Source organism: Chlamydotis macqueenii, chromosome 4, assembly GCF_036417535.1.
Source record: "Chlamydotis macqueenii isolate bChlMac1 chromosome 4, bChlMac1.mat, whole genome shotgun sequence".
Taxonomy (NCBI): Eukaryota; Metazoa; Chordata; class Aves; order Otidiformes; family Otididae; genus Chlamydotis; species Chlamydotis macqueenii.
This window is the reverse complement of record NC_141559.1, coordinates 19,031,002-19,058,227: the sequence shown is the minus strand read 5'-3', so window position 1 is coordinate 19,058,227 and position 27,226 is coordinate 19,031,002. Positions and strand designations below refer to the sequence as shown.

Below are 27,226 nucleotides of genomic sequence, written 5' to 3'. Positions count from 1 at the left end.
GGACAGAAACTTCTTTTAAATTAAAGTTAAAATTCTTAATCTGAAGCTTTGAGAAGAACAACAAATACCGTTTGGCTTTGTGATACCACAATGAGAATTGTCAGCAATACCAGTAATAGTGATAGGAAAAGTGAGCAAGGGCTGGTCATGTTAGGCAGCGGCTCATATCCTTTTGAGAAGCTGGAAGCTCTGCACTATGCTATGGACTTATGCAAATAAGTAAAATATTTCTCTTGCTGAGGATTATTTATAATCACAACAAAACTCTGCTTCTGCACTGGTGGTGTTTGGTTTTAAAATTGCCCTTCCATTACACCTTTGAAATTTGTCCAGGAAAGACTTGTGGTAAATTTTGTGGTAGTCACATTCCCTTTCTCCTTCTTCCCTTCTCCCCTTCCAACTCAAAGTTAGCTGCCTTGCAAATTCAGTTTCCATCCTGTCAGCAGTGACAGCTGCTTTGTGCTCTGCTGACTCTGCATGTCTTTGAGAAGTTCTGCTTCAGAAATTCTCTCTTCCATTCCCAGTCATGGAAGTGTTCCTACTGTGGAGCTGGTGTAGTGTACATGTCATTTTATTTTTATGTTCATTGAAATGCAGCTGGGACTAGGCATGGATCCACTAAAATGTCTTGGAAACGGAAATGTCTTTCTGTGACTGGTTTAATGTGCCTTTCTGACTGAGAATTGGAGGCATCCATCCCAGTTTCATCAGCTTTTTAATCATCCAATTCATTATTGCTGATACTGTGGATTTCATTTGTACATCTCTTTCAACATATGGACTGATAAACTCCATCCTGCTTAACAGTAGGGTAGAGATTTCTTTTTTGCATCATGGCTGAATGTTCTTCAGGACTGATTAACCATTGAACAGCACCTGCTGACTAGTCTAGAAAAGGATCTGATTATCTTCTCTAACCATTCAAGTATTGCAGGTAAGTTCTGTCTACCCGAAAAACCCAGTCCCCCAAAATCCCAAGCATTGCACTGTGTGCTTAGTGTTTCGCCTTCAAATGTCAGTTTGACAGCAAATGCTGCCAGATTCATTAAGCATGAAACAATTCTACTAAACGAAATAGGCTTCATTTGTAAACTTAATTGAAATAGTAAAATTAGTCCAGAACTAATGCCCTTTCTGAAATCCAGTGAAATTGTTTCACTGGTAGTATATGGCTGTGAATTTGGGGGAAATTATGTTCTACTATAGGACAAATGGATACATTTGTGATAAAAGAACGGTTTCTTATCACCTGCCCTCTGTGACTGACTGGGTTCTGCAATAATATGGGAATACTATCCCACAAATGTGAATTTATTTTTCTTTCAGTGTGTCTTTGAGGTAGGAGCTTCAGCTTAAAATAAAGCACTAGCATTTTCATGAGCAGCTTTCAGACATTATTTGGATTATACAGAGAAAAAGGAGCTACAATTACAATGATACATACTTCAAATGAGACAGAGGCAAGGGATAAAATCAAACTTCATGTTTCAAAAGGTTGTGTCTGGTTTAGAGTAATCTCTCTTAAAGGGAAAAATCCCCAAAGAAGTGAAGGGGAGTGTAATTATTTGGAAACGTATCTCTGAACTCATGAAATTGCTAAGTAGTGAAATGCAGTGACACATTTTTGATGAAAGCATAAGGACAAGGGTGTTGTAAGCTTTTGTTCATTGTGGTGTGCTTCATTGCTACCTGTGTTGCTTTCCTAAAGCCTAAAAGCTGTTAACGAACATAGCGATTTCTTTTGCATGCCTGCGTCTGTTTAGTAAGAGTGGTATCACATTAAAATGATTATACGAGTTAACAGTAGAAGTGCAAAGCAGGAAGATTATCTCTGTGACTGAGGTTTGCTTGGCTTGTACATCCCTTGTACTGCTGCAAAATAAACAAAATACTTCTTGTGTTGGATATTTCCTACAAGTAGGACATCACATGTTCCCAAGAGGGTAAATAGCCTGTCCTACTCGGATACTGTTGCAAGGTCTAAAATGAGCCTTAAGTTTCTTATATAGTGGATATGAAATAGGGCTACGAATTTTCACCCTTGTTGAGGTCTACAGTGTGCATTTGTTGTTTCACTCATCTTGTTCCAGGTTTGTGAGTCACCTCTGGTGCACCCCAGCCAGTGGTATTCTATTTCCAAATCTTCTGCCAGTCCCTCATGAGGTATGCATTTGAGCAACCAACCCTGGAGTCACTTAATGGAAGCTGGGCCTTGAAAATGCCATGGGAAGTGTTAAGGGCTATCCCCATACAAAGGAAATGTGCTGCAGTAAGATGCTCTCTCAGCTGCCGTGTCCTTACTTGTGTCTTCCAGACATGCTCTGTGAGCTCTCAGAGTAGACACCCATCCCATGTTCAGCAGAAATTTGTAGTTACTGTGGTTGCTTTTGAAGTGACACTGATAATTTAAAAACAAAACAAAACCAAACACCCCCACTGCCACTCCAAACAAACCAACCATAAACAGTTACTGGTTAATGGTCCATGCCTGGCAGGCTTTCAAAATCCATGGGTAAATGACCATGCAAATGCATTTACTCTCGGTGTTGTTAAGCTTGATTCAAATGTGGTGGAAAAGTGTTTTGGACCCATAAGGTCAAGTCTTGTTGGCTGTAGTTTCTCTGCTTGTTGTGAAGTGGATAAAAAAAACCCTATTTGACTGAAATGAAACATTGAGCTCTTCTGGTTGGGTTGATTAGACCTGTTTCATCAGATTATAGTAATTCAAATGCAGTGTCTGTTTAAAATTGTATTTAGCATGTGTAAAGCAACTGACAGAAGAGTATACTAAACATACAGGCTCTTCAGTAACAGACAAAACTCTCAGTTGTGTAGAAGACATATACTGGTTCATCATGGAGGTGGGCATAACCCAGATTAAACTTTCTACCAGTGGTTAATTTGGCCCAGAGTATATAAATTTTATGTGAATTCTTTTATATCTTTGTAAGCCTAGTATTCTGTTGAACACTGTTCTGCTGCTGCTGCTACAGATTTTATTCTTTGTAAATAGGAACTTCTCCACAGAATGTAATGTAAATTGCAAGGGCATGTTCCATTGTGAAGAACAAGTTATGAAAATATCTGTCAGAAATAATTACAGTTGATCCTGCTGTCAGGCAGGAGTATAGACTGGATAATTTACTAGGGTCTCCTTCAGCAATATTTTCTATAGCTCTGTTATCAGGAGTATCAGAATTTAGCTCAAAACAGTGAGAAAAGCATAAAATCATGTGTAAGGAAAAAAAGTGAAAGGAAAGGTTATTGATATTCTGTACTTGGCTTTGCACAGTGGTTTGTGACATGGACTTACTCTTCCATGACTCTGTAGAAAGCAGAGTATACTCATGGATACTGTTTTTCAAAATGTGGAGGCTCAACTTACAAATGCTTCCTTGTTTTTCACAGACACCTAAGGATGCCTTAAAGGCCTCAAGGAGTTGTTTGTTCCTTTTAAAGTTTAGACCTTAAATCAGATGTGGCATACAGTACAACCCTGTGTTCTGCTAAGGGCATATGGAGCTAAATACACTGTGACTTTCAAGCAGCCTATAGAATAAGTTAATGGGGGAAGTTACAAAGCTGTTTGTTGCCATTTCCCTCTGCTCCCCTGTTCTCTTGATTGTAAGACTTGCTACGATTGTTCAGTACAGCAAGGCAAAAGAGAAAGATGAAATGAATAGTTGACAGGACCAAAAAGGTTGGTAAACACCTATTGTAATTTCATGAGTCTGGTAGAAATGGCAGTATCAATATTGCTCTTAAAGAGCAGACAACAATACATCTTTGTAATGTACCCTTTCCTCACAGATATGTGATTGATAAGGTTTTATTGGTTGCCTCTGTTAAATTTCTACTCGAGTATTTCAACACTGATGTTTTGGGAGTTTTCATCAGAAGGTTTCTTTATTTCTCCAGATAAATAATTTTCCCTTTCCTGTAAGCCTTCAGTATTGTACAGAAAGAAGATCCAGGATGTGGACTCCTTATTCTTGTATAACGGCACATTTAAGGAATAGTGGATCACTTGATTTTTACCTTTCGAACTAGTCTCTATACCCAAAGGTCCACAGCTACAGAAATGTTCTCTCCCTGAAGTTGAACAGGATGTTGTAGTCATTGACTGTTGCAATGCATTGTAGTGACCTCCAGGCTTTTTTAATCCAACAGAGTATACCAGTGGGTGAAAGTACTGGCGTTAGAAAGGCTGCAGAGGGCTTCAAAGGAAACTGCTAGTTTAATGACAGAAAACAGACCACTCCGTGTGCCTTGCTCACCTTACCTGTGCTATTTCGTATAGGAGTATGATAGAATGGAACAAATGGTCCCAAATGAGCTAACTACCCCAACTCAGACCGAGGCTTCCTTAACCCTGCCTGTCTTTAACTCCTTTGACAGCTGTCTTCCACTGGGACAGAGGTGAGACTTCGCCAGGCCGCATTTGTTGAGCAGTGATCCTCAGATTTGCAGCTCTCCCCGGGAAGACCTCTGAACAATTACAACTGTTTCATCTGGACAAAATGTAAAACTTCACTGCCAGACTATCCTATCCCTGGTAAGGCATCTGGGGCCACCTAATTACTCATCAAAATGAACTTAATAAAAAGAAAAATCCCTGCAAATGAAGTGAACTGTAATGGAGAGGTTACATGTTTGTGAAATGTTCATATTGCACTGTGATGAGTACACTGTAAAAATGCAAAGTAATAGGAGGAGAATCAGTACAGGAAAAGAAACACTTTCTAAAGGTGTTCTATAGTTTGTTGTTTGTAGATATCCTTTGTAGTCTGCCCCCTGTGAGGAAGAACTGATTGTGACCAAAGATTTCTTTCATGAAACATGCCTGTGAGTGTTAGGACAGAGCTGGTTTTGATTTGACCAGTCAATGAACCTTTGAAAAAACATTGAATGGATATGACGTTTTGCATGATAGCTCTAAGCCTGGACAGTGTGTGGATGAGGCAGGCTGTATTCTGTAGACCTGACCTATTTAGCTGCGTATCTTACTGTGAAGTTTCACTTCCAAATCTAATTCCAGTATTACTTCCCTTCTGTGAGCATGACTGTGCAGCTGTGGATCCTATGCAAAGCATTACGCACATGTTTACCTCTGTCGTCTAGAGGTCATTACACATGCTGGTATTTCCTTTAGGATTGTATTTAAATTTTTGCAAAATCAAGATCTCAACACACTTGTGATATTCTTCTCTGTGTAGCATGGATGTGTAGTATTGTAATATAAGTAGAATATAATAATAACGTAAATGATAAGTTAGCAGTACCCAGTACAATATAACTGTTCTTAGTTCAAGTGTCCGTACATTAATATGGTAACAATGATTGATCATTGTAGTGTTCTAAAGCACTAACAAGGACTAAAGATAGTTCTGAATGACATTCTGTGTTAAATTCATTTGTTAAGCAATGCTGAGAACAGCTGCAGAAAATCATAAAGCATTCTTGTATCTTATGTAGCCTACTTTTTTTTTCACTTGGTGAGTGATTTTTCATGTTTTAACTTGGTTTGTTGGTTTTTATTTTACTTTTATGAACATAGCCAATTAAGGTTATGATATAATGTGACTGGGTAAACTTAAGTTCCTAGATACTGGCACTACTGGAGCTTAGTGTTGGCTGCATGTTAAGTGAATGCATGGGAAACAGGAATAAATGAGATATTTCCATTCTTGGGTCCCCAGTACGTCGTTTTGAGATGATCTGCCATAAAACAAAGGTTGGGTGATGCTGGAGAGGAGATGTTAATGCTGATCCAGCTGTTCTGTCTGGCATCACTCCCAGGTCAGCCTGGCAACACTGGTGGAAATCCTGTACCAAGAACTAGTTTTGTTGGAAGCAGCATTGTCGTAACAATGTTCAAGTTTGTTCACCACTGAAATGGTGGACCTGACAGTTTATGGCTAATGGACGGAGGATTTAGGCTGAAGCATGCAGGCTCCGTGTCTCCCCAGAAGTAATTTCTTGTATATTTTTGATAGAGTGTGTGTTTAATATAAAACAAATTGTTCTCTCTGAGATAACAGTCTCTGTTAGCTAGATGTACAGAGCTTAAATTTCCCAGGAAGTAATTATTTGTGTAGTTTAGGTACAAGTAAGAACACTTAAATTCTCACCAGACACGTGTGTCAGAATATTTTTAAACGTGCTGAATACTTGCAAATTCTTTATGCTGTACATCTGGGGATAAATACTACAGTACAGCATAGGAGCATCTCCAATATGCTATGTTTGATACTGAAATAATGGCATTCATAAACATGCATATATTTCACGTATCTAGTCTGCCAAGCCTGTTCATTTAGTTTATAATTTTTCAGTGTTTCTGAAGGTGTGAAATTACATGGTCAGAATCTTCTTTTTTTTCAAAGATAGTAGCTTCAGCTGTAAATTGCAAAGACGTGCAACCTGCAGATAAAATGTTACTGTAAATTAGATTGAGATAGCATGAGAGGGAACTGAAAATAGATACAGTTTTTTGATAGGACTGAGGTAGGATCAGTCTAGTACATCACAATTCACAGTAATGTGCCGAAATGATTATCTCTTGTTATTTCAGAGAATGTTTTTCATTTAGTGTGGGTGCTAGCCCTTATGTGAGCAAAGTAAAGGCAACTGGCACAAAGGATTAATTCTGATGCTTTCTTATTGCAGAGACATAGCCCTGTAAGTTAGAGAAACAGACTAGGGTCATGAGAAGAGGACAACATTTTTTCCTGCTATTCTGTTGTGGCCAATAAATGGCATTTCTGCTGATTGAGTTTCAGTTTGGGAATGTATCTAAATCATTTTATTTATGTGGTATTATCAGTGAATAAGGCATTGGCTGGATGGCCACACTCAGAGAGTTGTGGTTAATGGCTCAAAGTCTAAGTGGAGACCAGGGACAAGTTGCATTCCTCAGGGGTCAGTATTGGGACCGACTCTGTTCAACATCTTTGTAAGTGACATGGACAGTGGGATAGAGTGCACCCTCAGCAAGTTTGCCAGTGACACCAAGTGTGGTGCTGTCAACACGCTGCAGGGAAGGGATGCCATCCAAATGAACTTTGACAGGCTGGAGGGGCGGGCACATGCAAGCCTCATGAAGTTCAACCAGGCCAAGTGCAAGGTCCTGCACGTAGGTCGGGGCAATACCAAGCACAAATACAGGCTAGGGGGAGAATGGATCGAGACCAACCCTGAGGAGAAGAACTTGAGAGCGATGGTGGATGAGAAGCTCAACATGAGCCAGCAATGTGCACTTGCAGCCCAGAAAGCCAACTGCATCCTGGGCTGCACCAAAAGAAGCACAGCCAGCAGGTGGAGAGAGGTGATTCTCCCCCTCTACTCTGCTCTGGAACCGCCAACATAAGAAGGACGCGGACCTGTTGGAGAGGGTCCAGAGGAGGGCCATGAAGACAATGAGAGGGCTGCAGCATCTCTCCTATGAGGACAGGCTGAGAGAGTTGGGGCTGTTCACCCTGGAGGAGGCTGAGAGGGTAGACCTTATAGCAGCCTTCCAGTCCCTAAAGTGGGCCTAGGAAAAGGAAAGATGGGTAGTGACTCTATAGCAGGGCCTGTTGTGATAGGACAGTGGGTAATGGTTTTAAAATAGAGGGAGGTAGATTTAGATTAGATATTAGGAAATTTTTTTTTTTACAATGAGGGTGGTGGAACACTGGAACAGGTTGCCCAGAGAGGTGGTGGATGCCCCACCCCTGGAAACATTCAAGGCCAGGTTGGATGGGGCTCTGAGCAACCTGATCTGGCTGGAGATGTCCCTGCTCCTTGCAGGGGGGTTGGACTAGATGACCTTTGAAGGTCCCTTCCAACCCAAACCATTCTATAATTCTAAAGCAAAAACCCCAGACACTAAAAAAAAACCAAAAAAAAAAACCAAAACAAGCAAAAAAAACCAACCAAACAAACCAACTTGTGAAAGTAGCAACTGGTTTGGTAAACAACGTATTCTGGAAAATTGTTATTCAAGCTGATGGGCTATCTAGGTTAAAAATAAGATTTTTTAAAAGTCTAATAATGTAAAATACTTCTTGTGAGGCTAGAATCTGGTGTAAGGCTTTATCTTTTGTTTGTTTTCAAGGCTACAGCTTGTATATTGGTAGCTGTAGGTACTTAACACGAAATCTAAGCCTTCCCCTTTGCAGTGCCCTGGAGAACAGAGTATTGAGGGCAAAGAGGATCAGAGGAGAAAAAGAATGACTGATAAAAGGTGTTTGTACTGATGCAGAGAGGAAAGGGGGTTGAGAGCCACACTTACAAGTGCTTTAAAGGCTCATTGTGCTTCAGAAATGTCATGTTCCTGTTCCATGGCCACAAGTTGTACCAGAGGAGGTTCAGATTGGACGTGAGGAAAAACTTTTTCTCCCAAAGAGTGGTCAGGCACTGGAATGGCCTGCCCAGGGAGGTGGTGGAGTCGCCGTCCCTGGCAGTGTTCAAGAGGCGGCTTGATGAGAAGCTACAAGATATTGGTTTAGTAGCTATGGCAGCAATGGTAGTGGGAAGACGGTTGGACTAGATGATCTTATAGGTCCCATCCAACCATATGATTCTATGATTCTATGATTCTTTTTCCCACCATCATGTACAAATTTCTGCCCAGCCCAACATAAAACTCCCTGCCACTCAAAAGAATATGGAGTCTGTAATTATTCATGCATCCATTTGATTTCACACCAAAACCCAGAGATATATCCTTGAAAAAAAAAACATGCTAGAAAGTGAAAAAAAGATGAAAAAATACTAGATGTTACAGAGAAATATAGCCGTTTAATCCGCTGCTTGTTTCTACATTCCAAAATGTTTGAATTCAAAAATTAAATACAAAAATAGAAAGCACTTGGCTATGCAAACAAAGTTGGATTTTTGTTCCTTTGTTTCTGGGGCAGCTGTCAGAAGGATGGGTTTCAGTGAAACCCAGTCTTCTTTAACTTTTGTTTTGTGTAGGAATTTGATCTATCCTGTTTATATTAGCTTTCACTGGTCTTAGAATACTGTACTTTTTCGAGGGGGCAAGGGGAAGTCTGAAAGGGGTTCTTTTTAAAATCAGGTTTCCTCCCTATGGAGTATCACTAAACCTGTCTTACTGATTTTGCTGAAAAAGCAGTAAACAGTCAATTACCTAGGAAATACATGAACTGTGCACATTATTGCAAAGGGTGTATGTAGCGTAGAGTATGGCAAGTATGCTCTGATACGTAGTCCACAGGAGGCCAGAAACCATGTGAAGCATATTTCTTGTCTAAATTCAGGTAGTGGACAAGGAGTCATTTTTGTGTGGAGCAGCTTCATGACATTCACTGCATGTTGCAGTAGCTCATGCTACCACTTTGAAATGGAGAAGAGGAATCAATCAACTGTCTCCAAATGAGATAATTCCTTGCAATTGATGTCAGGTCAGTTGGATTTAAGTTGATTTGTCTTATATGCAGCTATGGGAACTGGAAATGATATCACAAAAATAGTTAGGCATATCTGATTCTCTGGGCATCTATTCTTGTTTAGGAAGCAAGGCTCAACTTCTTTATGATCCAGGAAAGTAGTGTCCTTCAGTGCATTTTTTCAGCTTAGTGTTGAAAAGTAAACAGCAGAGCTGTCTACTTATGCTTGGATACATGGCCTTTGTGAGGTTCAAGAGAACAAGAAATCATGGAATTTACTAACCTTCTGGAAATAGGAACAGAGAGAGAGGCAGTCAGTTTTAAATGCCCTATCAAGGGAGTAATGGCACAAAAGAATACCTCTTACTCTAGCTGTGTCATCATGGCAGCAGCAGCTACTTGCCTCAGAGATGGGCTGGTACCTCAGAGTAAGCAGCCCGTGGGCAATACTGGAGTCACAGATGCCAGCTGGGCCACCCCAGTAGATGATGTAATAGACACAGTAGACAGTTGCTTCAGAAGCAGCATACTTTAACTGATTTTAAACTATCTAGTTCAAATTCTAGTTGCAAATTAGGGCCAACAGCATAGAACTTTGTGCAGGCCAACTGACCAGGTGTTTATACATAATTTTTTTTTCCTGAATATTTATGAGAAGTATGAATAGGTTGAGCTACTAGCTCATGGTATTTTCCAGATCGGTACTCAAAGGTTGGTGCTTCCTAGCTGGATCCCAGCTGGATCGTGGAAATAACCCAAAATGAGGGTAAATGACAAGAGGAGGGTAAAATGAGAGGGGAAATGGCAAGAATATTATAAACATGAATTAATTAGGATTGTTGCCTACTATTGATAGTGTTGACAACATCTCAGCTGTCAGGTCTGTGTAATTAGCAGCAATAAAGGCAGCTGACAGTGATGGATGCTCTTATTAGAGTTACCTGGGATTTTAAACTTCATTCAATCTTTCATGTATTTGCATCCATTGTAAATTGGGAACAGTAATTTCTGGAAGATCTCCTTAGTTTATTTCTTTATTCATGTTTTAATATTTCTTCAATTAGTCTTCTCTTTGGACAGTCTCTTTTGGAAGCAATTCCTGCTTTTTATGAAATTACCTAGAAACAGCACTTCTGGCATATCTATGTCTCTTCCTATTTTGGATAGTTTCTGCCTTTTTCTCGCTGGCTGGACACTTCCAAAATTGCCTGAAACACCAGTCTCTTTTTCAGAAAAACAGCCATGACATTTATTGCTTTTCTAAGATGAAAAATAATTATTTTATTCATAGACTAGGGGAAAGAGTATGAGGGAATTTATAAACTCACATCTTTTGTACAACTTGGGACTGAAATAAATTATCTTCAAGTATTCATGTGGACTAATATTGTTCTGTGGATAAAAAGTTAATATAGATTTCCTCTCCCTGTGCTCCAAATGTGTAAACTGTTTTTGCATAACTTGAGCAAATATACTACACCTGACCTTGGCACGAGGAACCACATTATAGCATTTACAAGATGATGATCAAGCCACAACCTGTCAACCGGTCAATTTTGTCTTGTCCATTTTGCCATGTTTACATGCTGGAAATGTTGCTGTATTCTTTTTCTAATTATCTTGTAAACGGCTCTTTTTTAAAAAATTATTTTCTTTTTTAAGGAATACGCATAACAGTGTCTATGTCTGGCAATGTTAATCTAATGTTTAGCTTGTACAATCCTAAGCTTTTTCTACCAAACAGCATAGCTTTGAAGTGAAAGGCTGTGACCAAACTGGCAACTCTCAGATGGCACAAACGCCTCACAGACCTCTCCAGCAGGGGATCAGGGATTTTTTTCTTAAGCAGGCTACACATGAGCATGTTTAGGTTTTTTTTTTTCCTGAAATTTGAGGGTTTAGACTTGGAAGTACGTTTAGAAGATATTATTAACAACAGCTGGTTGAAGAAAATGTTGTTAGAAGACATTTCATTACACAAACTGCTTTTAACAAAACAGAAATGTTTGCTTGAGTAGGGAGGAAATTAAAGAAAATTGATCAAAGACTAAATCATAGAATAGTTTGGTATGGAAGGGACCTTCAAAGGTCATCTAGTCCACCCTCCCTGCAAGAAGCAGGGACATCTCCAACCAGATCAGGTTGCTCAGAGCACCATCCAACCTGGCTTTCAATGTTTCCAGGGGTGGGGCATCCACCACCTTTCTGAGCAACCTGTTCCAGTGTTTTACCACCCTCATTGTAAAAAAAAAAATTTCCTAATATCTAATCTAAATCTACCTCCCTCTATTTTAAAACCATTACCCCTTGTCCTATCACAACAGAGCCTGCTGAAGAGATTCTCCTTGACTTTCTTCTAAGCCCCCTTGAGGTACTGGAAGGCCGCTAAGGTGTCTCCAGAGCCATCTCTTCTCCAGGCTCAACAGCCCCAACTCTGTCAGCCTGTGCTCACAGGAGAAGTGCTCCAGCCCTCTGATCATCTTTGTGGCTATTTGAATTCATTTGTGTTTTCCTGTACTCTAAGAAATATTTTTTTAGGCTTTTTTTTTTCTTGAAATTCTGGCTGTTAACATTGTCTCTCTAATTTTGAAATATTTTTTTTTAAGTGTTAGATATACCACAGATTGAAAATGCAGTTCCAATGGCTCTGTTAGTAGTGTGGGAACTTGAGCATACTAGAAAGAGTCACAGACCATCAGGTTTGAGACATTTATCTAGTCTTTTCTAGTGTTTAAGAAAAGTATTTGTAATTTTATATATATGTATTTTTCATATGTTTTTCATAATATTTATACCCATTGAGGAGTCTAGAAAATAGGAACTGAATAAGAGCAAGATTAGGCAAGATGCTGCTAGTTTCTACCCAGTTCAGGAAAGGTTTACATTTGTAGTTCAAGTGTAAAAGCACTAGGAAGTGAATCCAGAAACCCTTATGTTTGCTGCTCTGTTGCTCATTCAAATGGCAGTTGCTTTCTTGTGGTATATATTCCTTGCCTGCTGCAAGAAAAGAGCTAAGTGTAATTGTGACTTTACTGGCCAACAGACATTCCAGAAACAGAAAATGAGCCCTGGTTGAGTCCTAGATAAAGGCTACCACCCAAAAAACCCATGTTCAACCCCTGAAACCTTAATCTAAAACTCTAGAGCCCTAACATGTCAGAGTTCTGCATTCTTCATTCACGTTTCTAGTTTGGGAGACTAAACGTCAGTGCTCCAGTGGAATTGTGCAAGTGCTGCTTTATGCTTTATGAGCGCAGGCCTCCGCTGAGGCTAATGTGAAGCTGCACTGTCCCCATGGGAGCTCTAGGAAGCATTTGTGCCTTGGGCACACACTAAATCGCTGAGATTTTCCTAGAACAAAAAGGGCACGTGAGTTTATATCTCCCTTAAGAGCTTTCTCTTTTTTGGATGACCATGTGCATTATGCACACATGTAAGCGTTGTAATTATTATTACTGCTATATAATACTGATCTGATGGCTTGTGTGCATGAAGCTTTACAAAATGTGTAGTGTTTATACTCTTCCAAGCTTGTAGCCTAACTGGGATGAGTATTAGGCAAATGGGTTACTGATTTATAGAGAGTAGAATTAATCAAGTGTGAAGGGCTGGACAGAATAAACAGTATTTACATTGCTATTTTGTTGTGAGCCTAAATAAAGCTTGGCACTATGGACACCAGAAGGTGTTCTAGCTGTGGGGAAGCTCTGGTAATTAAGTCAGAGCTGAAGAAGACGCCAAAAACTTTAGAAGAGCAAGCTATAGAATGTGGCATTTAAAAAAAAATACATAACAAGGTACTAAATGGAAGAGCTTGGGAATTACAATTGTACTTATATTTAGACAATCAAAAGTAGAATAAGGTTGTGTTCTTGTACTTCTTAAATTCTTTTGTGAAAGTAACTCATGTAAAGTACCTGTTTATCCTGATCACAGCAACGTTATCACTTTGTGGTACCCACCTCGGATCTTCCAGTCCAAACTCTTTCAAAGTAATACAAAGGTTTGTCATTTAAGTCATTCTTTAGTTTTTTCCTCTTTCTTGCTTCCTGGCATTACTTAGCACAGAGTTCTTCCGGTGACAAATACTTTCTCAAGGATGCTCAGCTTGTTCTTGCTAGGATATACCATACCATATTAACGGTAGTGTTTTGAGGAGAGGATGGAAGTCCTCAATCCATCTGGTGTACGCAGGTAAGTTAAAGTTGTTCCTGTACTGTCCTTAGGCCCCTTAGCTTTCTGGATCAGACACTCATATTTGTTACTGTTAACCCATTTGCCCAGCTCTGAAGGGAGCTGGGATACAAGAAAGCGTACAGTTCTTGATGTCATTTCACTTTAGAATTACATTCAGTACCTGTGAAAACCTTCATTTCATATGAGGTGTTTGATGTTGCATGTTTCTGTAGATCTTGAAAGCCTTTTGCCCCTGTCTCTGAACTCTCTGGTTCTTCAGCACAGTCAAGTGTTTTTGAAAATGTTTGACAGCTACATGAGAATAGATGAGGCAGACAATTACCTGTTTGTTTAAAATATCTGCACTGGATCTCCCCTTTTAATGCACTTACAGTGTTTCTCTGTAACTGTGGGGGTGCCTATGCTTTTAAATGGTGCTGTGTGCCTCTGCCTGGCAGAATAAATTCCAAATAGTGATTTACCCACAGCAGGGAGTCTTTTCTTGCAGTCAGAAAGATGTATGAGCTGGTGTCTCTGTGTCTTGGTGGCAATGAGGAGGGAGAAATTAAAAAACAGCCTGTTTTGCTTTCCATTTTCTATTTTCCCAAACCATTTGTCTAGAAAATTGCCCAGTTTGCCTCTTCAGTTCCTTTTTTTTTTCTTACCAAAGCACTAGGAGAAGCTCTTCTTTGGTTAAAAGGAGTATGCTAAGAGGGCACTTCTGCTCTTACACCTTCAGCTTAGTTTGCAGTGATGTGAAGAACAGTTTTTACATTGCTGCTGGAATCTTCATGTGCTGCCTTGCATTCAGTACTGTAGAAACTTTCATGTTGCTGTATTAGTTCACCTCCATGAATCACTTTTTCTCTTTCTGGTTGTTTTAATGAATGGCTTATGAAAAAATGCATTTAGAATTTTCCATTTGGAATGGATGACACACTTTTCTGAATAATGTCTGATGTAAAAGGTGAATCCTCAAGTCCTTAAAATCATTGAAGTTTTGCCACTCAGCAAAGTAGGACCAAACATGTCTTTACACTCTCCCCATATTCTGTTGTGTGTGTGTGCAATGATACGATGTGATGATCTGAGGTGATGATTCCTGCTGGCCATTTCACATTTAAAGCTAGGATTATTTTCATGCACAATGCTGAGTATGCTATATCCCAGCTCGCTTAAAATTGAAATAAACTGCTGGGCCCTCTGTGGGGATCAGTGTTTTGTGGGATAATATTTAAAGTGAACCAGCATCCCAGACTAACGGGTACTACCCATGGAATTCAAGAAAGTCTACACTCCTCTCCATCACCTCTTGTCCCTGTTCCCTTATTTAATCCGTGACAGCCTATTAAAAATGGAAGAACCTTGAAACAGAGAGAGACTCTAAATATACTCCTGAAATGGCAAAGGCTTGAAAAGGCTGCTGTAGTGTATACAACAGAAATGCAAAGTTTCTGTTGCAGCAAAGCCAGAACACAGGAGTGCTCTGGCTGTCCTGTTTGAATCTGCTTCTCGTGGTCTCTCACAGAAGATTCACAGGTAAGTGTAAGAATCTATAAACAACCATATAGGACATTACCTGCACAATAGGCCTCAAATAGGAGGGCCTTAAGTGAAGTCCTAAACCAGAACATCTTATTTGCTGTAACCATTAGCTATTGTAAACCTGGATAGCCTTGCTTTTAATGTAAGGCTCAAATCCTCTATTAAATTCATGGCCTCAGTGCACTTTCTATGACAATAAATCAGTTCCTTGGTCTGAAAAGAAATGTACATGACGAAGTGTTTCTTCTTACCCTATTTGAAATTACTTCCCTCTGACTTTATCAAAGTCACTTTGTTCCTTTGTTTCACTTTGTTTTGTGTACAGAACAAATAAAACAAACAAACAAAAAAACAAAACCAAAACAATTTACTTTCTTGTGACAGTTAACCTTTGCATTTTGATGCACCATTCCTTGTATACAAGAGCCTACCAGGAACACAACTTGGTTTTAATAACTCCTTGCCCATCTAGTCTAAGTTTACAAAACTGTAAATTTTTTTCAATATGCTAGTTTGTGGTCATCTGCATTAACAGGTAACTAACATAATTAGCAACAACCTTCACAATTCTGTGTCTTTGCATTAATCAACTACTCTATTTCTGGTTTTGCTTATGGGAAAACAAATGACTTGCAGCAACATCACTCAGCAGCAGTAGATATGCTTTCTTTAAATAGTTGTTCTCTCATTGTTTTGTCAGACCCTAGAACTCTAATTGTATTCACTGGATATATAATTATAATTATCATTCTTTGTAGTAATGGATATTTTTATTTCTTTTTGTTTTATTTTTGGTCTATCTGCTAAAAATAGTAAGCTAAGTTTTTTGCAAATCGTATGTTAGGTGTGAAGACGTTGGTCATCAGTGAAAGTGTAGGTGTGGTGCTTCAGTTTTTGTGTAGTTAAGGGCTTGACTAATATAAGAACTTCACGGCCAAATCTGATGTAGCGCTTAATGAGAAGTGCCAATTTAGAGGAGGGAAAACACTCCTACATAGGATTAGTAGAACACAGTGATTGTACTATCAGTATACACATGCTACATCTAATGCATGCAGACAGCCAAGGAAGCTAACCAAGAAAATATTGTGCAGCTTGTAGGCTGAAAATTTTTCTGTATTCATATTTTATTTATCACAAAGCCATTTATCCTTTGAAAAACTTTTACCTAGCATTAACTACAGCTAAATTGGAGCAAGGAAACACCCACTTTTGCTGGGTTTGTACCCAGCCGGGCTCAAAGGGAGTCTTGGTTTCTTTAGCGTTTCTGAACTAGTGTGATGTACGTTCTAAACAGGAGCAGCATAGGTGAATTGATATAGTCCAGCAGCAGACAAGCTGTTCTTTCCAATCACATCATATTAGATTTAATTATTAATCATCAGAAACACAGGGCCTCTTCTTACTCCATTAAGAATTTTTTTCTCCTACATTTAGAGTTTTAATCAACACGATCTAAAAAGTATCAAAATATTTTCTGTATTTTCTTAAACAAAATGGAACTGTCATTTGATATTAAGAGTTTGCAGTGATTTTGCAATAAATATTGCTTGCATCCCTGAGATAAGTAATTCTACTAGTGTTTTTGTTATGGGAATAATTAAAGTTTACAAATGTTAAAGCTTAGGAGGAGGAAAAGCTTTTCAGAAGAGAAGGAATTTGGATTTTAGTTGTTCAAGAAATAAACTGGTTTGTAGCTGCAGAATTTACAATCTGCTCATGTCACAGGCTTGTACTCCAGAACTAAGCCTCTTACATTTTTTAGAGTAATAGTATTTTTAGCTGTGTAGCTACTGTATTAATATGTAAATACAAACCAAGGTGGGGATTGAGCATCCTGACTTGCAAACAACAGAAGAAACTGTCCTTGCTTGCACAGAGAGGTTAGAGAATGGATTTCCCAAGGTCCCTTCCAACGTGAGTGATTCTGTGATTCTGTTCCTTAATAACTGTGAGACATAAATTGGCCAGCTAGGTTCAGTGGCCGGTTATACAGTTCTTTAAAAGTTATGATGATAAATGCGGATGTTTCAGTTGAGCAATTTATCCCATAGTCCTAAACCACTTTTTGTATCTCCATCACACAAACTTTGATTTAGGGAAGATGAACATCGGCACAGTGTAATATGATTTTTTTTTTTAATCAAATAGGTAAAAGCATGGCTAAATATTATTTTGGTTACATAATTTGTTCCTCTTAAGTCACCAAACCCATAGAAATTGCTGTTTACTCTACCATACTGCCACAAAATGAAGGTACCACAAAACAGGGTTTATATCTGGATAGAAGTGCCTTGGTCTTTTATACGTTTCTCCGGAAGTTAGAGTTTTGCTTTTGACTGGGGTATTCATTCTTTTTACAGGCACTCTTTGTTAGCCGGTTGGTTAACTTGCAAAACTGAGCATATATTAAGAATGAGATCAAATAGCATACAGTTCAATGTATTAGAAATTAATTCCAAACTGTTAGAGTTTAGAATATATTATTTAGTCAAATCTATTAATTTTATTGATACTGCTTGATACAGACAGTAATTGAGTGTTTTTCTCTATGTATTATATAGAATATATATAATTTTCACCAGTCATACAGTGCCAGGACCACCTGTGTTGCAGGCAAATTTCACTGAATTTGAATTAGGTTTGGATGTTGTGCTCTAACTTCAGACTGTATTAAAAATAGTTTTGATGTGATTCATTACATATCTTCAGGCAGTTTTACCACTGCCATTTATCTAAGGCACAGTTTTTCATTTATTTATTTTTTAATAGAGGAAAATAAATTTCTGAGAGGGCAGAAGTTTTCATTCAACTATGCTGAAATGTTTAAATCAATTTTTTGTCTCTCTCCCTTTGTTTTTTTTTTCCCCAGAAAGAGAAAGTAGGTTAAAACCAAGTGCCAGAATAGAAAAAAAAATGCAGGCAAAAAAAAACCCCAAACAAACTTTTACCATTGTGGTAAAGGTGATCTTATCTTATCTTATGTTAGGCAAATAGTAAATCTTTCACCGTGCTCAGCTCTTTCCAATTAGGTTTTCTTCAATTTTTTTTTTGTGAAAATAGTAGCCATGGTTTTGCACATCTACTACTGGAGGTTCGTCCTGTGCAAACTCAGAGCTGCTTCCAACATCAAAGTCTAATTTAATGCCTTTAGGAAGTGGCTAGATTTTCTTTTTCTCTTTGAATTTGCATCAGAGAATTAAGGTATTCAGCTACAAACACAAAGATGGTATAAGAGATTATGACAAGATCATAATAAACTTTGACTAATTGATCTGCTGCAGCATCTCACAGGAGCAGCTTCTTTCTCTAATAAGTACCTGTTAGTAAAAGTAAGTATTACTTAGGTATATGATATCTTACACTGTGATAACTTTGGGAATTTACACCAGGCATTGTTAAGTGTGGAAATCTGACTCATAATAATCGACTTCCCCTACAAGGGAAGATGGTAGCAAGGCCAGATTTGGAGCCCATTTGCTCACAGCATGTGAGCTGCGATCATTACGAAAACCTGCTTATCAGTCCCCTATCTTTTCAGATTGTATGTTTTTCCCTTTCATATATATTTCCTGTGAAAACCTTTGCAGTGCTATTCCTGAATTCTTTCTTTACCACTCTCTTTTCTCTTCCAGCAGTTCAGTTTTAGGCTGCTAGCATGATTCTTGTGAATTTTTACGTGCCATCACTTCTCATCACAGTGGAAGATGATCTGTTTCTGCTGTGATTTAACCTTAATAATTACACTCTTCACAGCATTGCTTTCCCCAGTTATTCCAAGAATAATTAAAATTAGAGCTTAGACACAACAGAAAAACACTCTTTCTCAGAAGAAGCTCTCTCCCTGTCTATTATTAATCCACTTGCAAATTTCAGTTCATATTTACCCTCTGTCAGCTCTTGAAGCTTCTTGCCAAGCAGTAGATCTCATTGAAGTTGAGATTGGCAATGCCTTGTTGTTGCAGTGCTGTAAATTAGATGTGAAAAAAAAAAAAAAAAGTTCTATAAAAATTGCTGATAAGCCTGAAGGTCTGATCTTTGAAGACCAATTTGATAACATATTTGGACATATATTTGCAAATCATAACTGGGAACAATTATATGAAAAATTTGGGTAAGTTGCAACCCTTCTTTCTTGATACAGCGTATTAAAGAAGACAGAGGCCATGCATGAAATTCCATAGGAGTCTGAGGATCAGAAATTACTGTTCTCTCCTGGTACCCTTTCTCACACTGTGTGACTTTGGTCAAGTCTTCATTATTTCATGAAGATCCAAACAGGGTACAAACATGCTAAATGGGAAGATGCAGTATACCAACAATATTCTTGAACTTCTCTGTTGTTCTCCTTGTGGTTTATACAGAGCAGAATAGCCACATTTCAGTAAGGGAAAAATACAGTCACAGGAGTAAGAGCATTACTCAGAGCTTCAGAGAACTGATAAGCTGCTATGAGCGTATATTTTCAGATGAAGGAGAGAAGAATTCAGGTACTGGAAAGGCATGAAATGATTCAAACGTTTTCAAAACAGGAAGCATTAATGATTCATAAATGTTAATCTTTGAACATTAGTGTTTTTTAAGAAGGTTTTTAAGTGACAGCTAAAATGATAAATCCCCCCCATCACTGAATTAAGACAGGATTTTTTTTTTCAAATAACTTTAAATGATTGTGCTATTTCATTATTTTTTTTTTGTGCTCTGTTCATGAATGAAATTTAATGAGACAGCAATAAATACTTTAATTATCCTCTTGCAGCACAAGTATAGAACTACATGCATGTGCAGATAAAGGAGCACATTCACTGTACCTGTTGTGCCCATGTGATGTATTTGGATGGTAATATCAAATAAGTAGAAATGCTGGATTTGGCTCTTGATACGAATATATAGTTTCCTCTCATTATTGAGATTATCACACTTGATGAGACTGGGAATAGATTATAGCATACTATTGGAGGATGTCCTGTGATCCTGTTAAAACCTTCCAGTTTGCAGCCATACTGTGCCAAGTTTAAACCTAGCAATGTTTTAGATACAAGCAGTTCTGTCTATGATCTCTTTAGCTGCCATTTGATTTCTGTTTAAATTGGAACGTGTACTTTTTAATTTTTTTTTCCACACGGGGTTATTTTTAAAATTTGGATTTGAAGGATTTGTTTGCAATTTCTTTTGTTGTAGGACCTGTAAATACCTCTCAGAGCACAGCTTGAGGAGTATGGGAGGTGGCCAGAACAGCACTGGGGCTAGTTTGGGACTTTATTCATTTTATCTGCAGCAACATTGGTTTAAATACATGTCAAACAGCTGCTGCAGCTTTTCTTATCAAGAACCTTGTTTCAGCCCTGGCTTGGTGTATTTGACATAGATGATTTCGCTGTAGGGTGAGGTGAAGAGACCTGCCTATCTAAGCCATGATGAAGAAAGAAGTATTGCAGCAGAGCAGCTGGCTTCTTCATCTCTCTGAATTAAAATGCTGTACAGAACTTTCCTGAGGCTCCACAGTTGTCTTCTGAATTGTCACAAGGAAGCTTTAAATATGCTTTGACAGGCCAAAGCAATATCCGTTGGGCATGAGAGATTTGCCTGTTCATTAGGAGACATGGGGATGAGAAACCATCATGGAGGTATTTTCTGAAAAGAAAGTGACTGCAATGCTTTCTCCAGACAAGAGAGTTTGTTAAATGTCAGCTAGAGAAGCAGCTTAGAGGCAACATGGTGAGTGTAAGTGCTGAGACTCTTCGCAGACCTGTACAGCAACAGTTCAGGCCACTCCTGCTCAAAGTTTGCAGCTGTTGGACCTAAAGCAAACAGAGGCTCTCCATTCATGATACAGGAGCCAATTACATGAACAATGCTGCAGTCTGGGAAGGAAAACAAGGCTGTCCAGGCCAAAAGACTGATTGCCAAATTGCCCAGGTATTCACTCAGTACCAACATCATAAAGCTTTTAGAGTGAGGAAAGAATTCACAGATGAGCAGAAAGATTTACTGTGGGAGGCTGCATTTGAGAATTACAGTTACTGTTGGTTTCCTAGTCTGCTTTGTCTACTGTCATTGTGTGCTTTCCTCTTTGCTCTCAGTAATTATACTAATAGTATTGATTTAATCCTTTCAGTCTTCAAAGAGCTGTTTGGATAATAATGACATAATCCTCCTGACCCCCAGAGAGAAAGATAAGCATTATTACAAATAAGCAGTCCTTCTCCAGAAAGGACAGATTTGGTAGCAGCGTTGAGGGGAAGGGGAAGTTCGTGCCTGAAATTGGGACATGGCATTAGCCCACATTCTGTTTGGAAGAGTAGCTCTTGATAAGGGAGAAGATGTGGAGTGAAGAAGAGGCTGGTGAAGAAGTAGGTCAGGTAGAGGCCAAGCCTCAGTGGTTTCTTCACAGTCTTCGGCAACAGTTCACTCGAGGGCTGTGCCACTGGACAGCTCAGAGAATTTTCAGGATTTTCTTATCCTTGCCTTTGTGTCTGCTTTCCTCCTCCTATTTTAGTGCCTCCTACTTTTGTCTTGCCTGAGGGTAGATCATATATTTACTGCTGAGACTTGTATGTTTTTGCAGGTTCTGGCATACAGATGCCTTGATCCTGATGAGAATTCAAGATCCAGTTTTGGTGTTGGTGTTTCATAGACAGATTTTCTCCCTGTGATGCTACTGCAATCTCTGGCTTCCCAGCTGGATGCCAGCCTAGGTTCCTACAAGGTGTTTTGTTCTATCAGCACTGTTCTGTTCTCTCAGTTCTTCCCACCCTGAATGATTTTCCTCAAGGTTGAAAAGATAAAGCATCAGAAGTAGGGTAAAGAAATATTGGATGCTTATGCTCTCACCTAAAGCTCAGATTCCTAGTGAGTGATGCTGTTTGTCAGTAGCTTCTTGTTTTATAACTGCTTTATATTGTGACACAATTATCTCAGCATCAGGCCAGTTCTTTATTCACTTTACACTGACACTTCAATGTCTCTAGTGATGCAGTGTCAGCCAGCATCAGAGGAGCTATGATCATGCGTGTTCATGCAGTTGAGTGTGACTGTATTTTCTGCATGGAGAAATTAGAAGTTACATACATGTGTGACTACTTGCAGGGCACTGAAGGGAATCTCATATGAGCTCAATATATGAAGATGCGCATTGCATAAAAATGAACTCAAATCAGTTTTGCCCTGGGTGGTCTTACAGACCTCTGTGCTACAGAAAGGTATTCTCATTCCTGGTGTACAATTGGAGGATCTCTGCTCTCCAGTGATTCGTTTGTCGTATCTCAGGTACAGAGGAATATGAGTATTGATCTGGGCCATTAAAACATATCATACTTCTGTTATTTTATAAGCAGTAACTGCATACAAGGACAACATAAGAAATTGTAAAATGTATTCCAGTTCAAAAAATTCTCCAGTCTATTGCTTTGCCCAGGGTGACTAGTAACAGTTACAGTCACTCCTGTGGCAAGCTGTGGAGCTGTGTATGGCTACTAATGCACATATAATACAAAGTGTATCTTCTCGGAAGACTCTCGCAGCAAACTCAGTTAGGAAACAAATTTCCCAAATTCCCTGCCTTTCCTTTCTTCATTTTCCATGATTAGATTCTATCTTGAATCTGGTACGTTATGACTAATGACATTTCAATCATTGATTATTATAGCAATATAATGCATCCAGCCAATAAGATTTCATACTGTATTTTTCTGCAGCGTGAGAGTGTAATTATCCGCTGGCTTTCCAGAAATTACTGGCAATACAACTAATGTTAAAAGCTTATCTATCTTTCTCCTTCTCGCTTTAGTATAAACCCTCTGTGGAATGTAAGGCGCTGGTAATGACTCACTGGACAATGAGGCAGCAGTCTCAGACACTGTAATGTGATGCAGAAAAGGTCATACACTTGCTTTCGTGACAGGATTATTCATTCATTCATTAAAAATTAAACACATGTGGGGAACATGTGATGCATTCAACTTGGCAAGTATTGGTGAATACTTTCTTGTAGTTTCTTAAGTCCTGACCAGTTTCTATGAGATTAAGTTACTCTAAGTTAAGTCTTGTCTTTTTCAGTAGCATTTGCACTTCAAGTTAGTCAATGGTTGCTATTGAAGAGAAGTGCTGCTAGCACTCTTAATAGAGTGATGGGTGTGGGGTTTTTTTGGTTTTAAGTCTTTGCAATGAGCTTTTATTTAAAATAAAATAATGAAGTTTTATATTATCTATCTCTTTTTACCTAAAAGTTGCTGGTTTTTTGATTGTACTGTTACAAGTTGGACTTTTTTTTTTTTTAAGTGGAGTTATGCAGAAAAATCAGTGCGCTCCAAAGTCTTGTGATGTAGCTACCTATTTAATTGTGAGTTTTTGTTGGTTTGTTTGGGTTTTTTTTTCATTGATATCGCATGCTAGACTGCAGCTGGGAAAGGATTGGTTATTCAGAGCTGAGTGTGGTGCTATGGAATTAAGGTAAAACAGCTGTGATGGGGCACACAGGGAGGCCTGTCTCATCTAGTCTATGGCTCCCTTGGCTACTATCAGACGCCTGTGAAAGAATCTAAAAATAGGGTGAACATATAGTGGCAGATTGTGACTCACAATTGTCTTGAGTCAGAGGTGGTATTTCTGAGGTTAATGGCCTTTAGCAGATTCCTTCTTATGTGTATTTGCCTAATCATACTAGGACTTATGTTAACTTCTGACATCCACAGCAGCGTGAGTCTGGGAGTTTCACGGTCTGAGGAAACAGTGTACAAAGAATTCTCTCCTATTGGTGATTCTGAATCTGTTGTTAATTTGATGCCACATACTTCTTTTATTTTTAAAAAACAGAGAAGATTGTTTTTCTTTTCTCTTTTCAGTATGCCACTCATTTTATGGCTCTCCAGCATGTGTCCACTCAGACAGCTCTTCTCCAGGCTAAAAAAATTTCTCAGTCTGTGCAGTTGTTTCATATAAGAAATCTGTATGTGCTTTGCACCCTTCTTACCACCCTTTTCTTAACTTTTCTAGTTGTAAGATGTTAACATGAGAACCAGAACTACGTGTAATATTCATAAAGTGATTGTGCCATGAATTTATACACTGACATAATTAGTCTTTCCATTTCTATAACTTTCCTAATAATTGTCAACTTAGGACTTGTTTTTTTTCTCCTCGTAATAACTGTCTCCTATTCCCACATTGGTTAGAACATTATTGACCTGATTTTTATTTTTGTTGATGTAGGGATATACAAGTGACATGATAAACTTTGAAGTAATGGCATCAGTTACTGTAAAATTTTGCAGACGTAACCAAGTCATATTTGAGGCCATAAACTTGAAGAGCATCAGAAAGAATTTAGAACCTATTTACAGTTCAATGTTCTAACTAATTTCTGTTGTTCATGAGCTGATTAGCAACTCAGGTTGGTTTTATAGTCCAAATGTAGACAGAGCTGCATTGTACTTGCACATCAGCAGACATACAAGATTTTTATTATTACTTTCCTTTAATTGCAGGTATTTATGAGCCGCCATTTCTTCTATTATTGTGGTGAACCTACTCTGGATGTGAAGATTGCCTTTTGTCAGGTGTGTGTTCCTTACAGGTTAAACAAGGTACAGTATATACTTGTACTTCATTTTTGCAGTTCATGCCATAAAATAAAAAATAGAAGTGAATTTCAGCAGCTTACTGCGAGTAAAGTGTTATAAGAATGAGAGTAAATATAAAAAATAGAAGAATGCATTGCAAAAATTACTTTTCTATTTATTTTGAGGTTTATTTTTAATTTGCTCTTAATGATTTTTAGTTTTGTTTTGCTAAAATCTGAATTTTTGTTCAGAGATTTTTTTTTTTTAGATACAAATAATAGCAGAATTTGCAGACAAAAACAATGTTGGCTGCACTTCCAATAAACTTAATGATGAATCAAACAACATAACTGTATGTACACAGATACTTTCACAGAAATATGCAAATTAAAACTATTTATTTTAGCCTCTGTTTTTGTGAGACAGAGCCTTTTACATTGTAGCCTGTGACTACAATTTTCTCCCCTTTAGTCTACTTTTACTAGAAGTGAAGGGAGGGTAATTGATATTGTGGGGTTTCTCTTGTCTTTAGTTCAATACCATGTGCCATGCAGGTTCTGGAGTAAGGAGACTGTACTATAGCAAGTTCTGTATGCCTAGATTACCCTTGAAATTGTTTGGTCACAATACCTGGAAGTCTACAAGACTGAAACTAACTCTGTGATGTGGAAGAAAAACTGTATTCATTTGCATGGTTCTCTTGGTCAGAATAAGTTAGTTAACATATACATATGAGTTACAAATCTGTTTTCATGTTTTTCCATCATGAATGAAAGATTACTTTTTTGTCATTTCTTAACAGTGTTTTGTGTTTGAATTCTGTTTCTTCTTTTTTGTTTTTTTTTGTTTTGTTTTGTTTTGTTTTTGTGAGATAGAACACCAGTAATCTAGCTAGCTGGAGGGACATTAGGAACATTCTTCATTTTTGAGGAATAAGAACAATGCCATTTTCTTAGAAAAGGAGTTAAGATGAATGCTGTTTTTTTCCCCTTGATATTGCTTATGGAGTCTAAGTAAGTGAAAGTACAATTCTTAAAAGAAAAGAAAAGGCTGTTACTTGTATGTAAGCATTTAACACAAAGCTGTGACAGGTGTTGGGAGGTTTGTTTTGTGCTTTTTAACTCAGGAGTACTAAATATTTGTTCTGCTGAGAAGGTTGGCTCTGCACTTAGTAAATCATCAGCTCTAGGATTAATCTTGGCTGTTCAGTTTGATAATCTGTTTAACTGTCTCCTCTGTCCTTTTTTATCTCCTCTTCTCTATGTGCATGTTTATCTAACTGGCTTAATTCTTCCACTGTTTTTAAGAGAAGAAAGGATTTTGTCAAGCATTGTATTTTTTGTAATTTTTGACAGAGTTTGCTTGCAAAAAAAAAAAAGTAAAAAAAAATATTTTGTAACAAGTGCAAAAAACCAATTTGTTTGTCAGAGTGTATGAAACAGACCTTATTGATGAAAAAGTTATTTTCATTGTGCAGAATACAGTTTTTTTGCATAACTCTGCTTGCCAACTCTCCTCTCACTTTTACTTAGACGAAAGCAGACCTGTACAGAAACATTCCTATTTCACACGTGCAGAGGAAAGGTACTCTTAATCCCTTCCTTTTATGTTCAGTGCTCCTTTAGTCTTGGCATCAGTCAGTGCACGGTATAGCCAGTGCTGTCTGTCACTGCAGTCCAGGTTCTTGGTTTAGTGGAAACATGCCACTGTAATTGTTCATTTGCTGTTACCCTAACTTAAATAAAAGTTGTTCAGAGGTACATACAGAACCAAATGTATTGACAATGTATTTTTAAAAGTATATATGATGAAATCAACAGCATTTTGGATGAATTTTTATCACTGAATGAAACTGATTCATGTTTAATGCCTACAGCAGGTACCGAAAGAGGAGTCATCCAATAAATACATGCAAGAGATACTATCCTGACATTGCAGGAAACAGGATTCTGTCCTTCAAGCACTTACCGCACAAATACTTTTTCAAGATATTCAGATCTTCAGAATTACTCTCCTGAGGACAAAAGCTGGTTCAGGCTTCATGTTAATTTATTCTCTCCATAAAGATAGGCCCTGATCCAAATAACAGTTAAGGACACAGTTAGCATTAAGTACAAGAACAGTCTCTAAATTAAGTGTTTTGCTGCATTACAACCTTAGATGTCATGGATGCTGTTCATTTATATTACACAGGGCAGCATGTGGGTTATATCTATATCCTCGTAATACTTGGTTGAAGCATCCAGATCTTTATTTAGGAACTATTTAACAGTCTCCAGGTAGTAATACCGTTTATTCCATGCTTATTCATAATGCTAATGTGGAAATCAAAGGCCCTGTTATTTACAAGTAATTCTTCTGCTCTAAGTGTAAAGTTCATTTGTGCATTTGGGAAACTTTTATCTGCTGAAGCAGTAAATCTAAGAGGTTGAGGAACTACTGTTAACAAAAGGTGATGATGTGACAGCAGAATGAATATCATCAGCGAGGGGTGGATACTGCCACTCAGATCTCGAGGTGTCTACAACTGACAAAGATCCCAGTAGCATC

At 38.2% G+C, this 27,226-nt stretch overlaps 1 protein-coding gene across 4 annotated transcripts in view; it reads left to right on the top strand.

Annotated features, from left to right (window-relative positions):
- The window catches only part of MAPK10 (mitogen-activated protein kinase 10), a 162,576-nt gene that overhangs the window by 52,853 nt on the left and 82,497 nt on the right, over nt 1–27,226 (top strand). For 2 of the 4 annotated variants that reach the window (XM_086746326.1, XM_086746329.1), the window contains exons 3-4: nt 4,399–4,555; nt 24,602–24,700. In XM_086746326.1, the coding sequence (XP_086602452.1) occupies nt 24,608–24,700 (93 nt within the window). In that variant the 5' untranslated portion in view covers nt 4,399–4,555; nt 24,602–24,607. The remainder of the gene's footprint in view (nt 1–4,398; nt 4,556–24,601; nt 24,701–27,226) is intronic. The other 2 variants (XM_086746328.1, XM_086746327.1) reach the window with 2 other exon arrangements.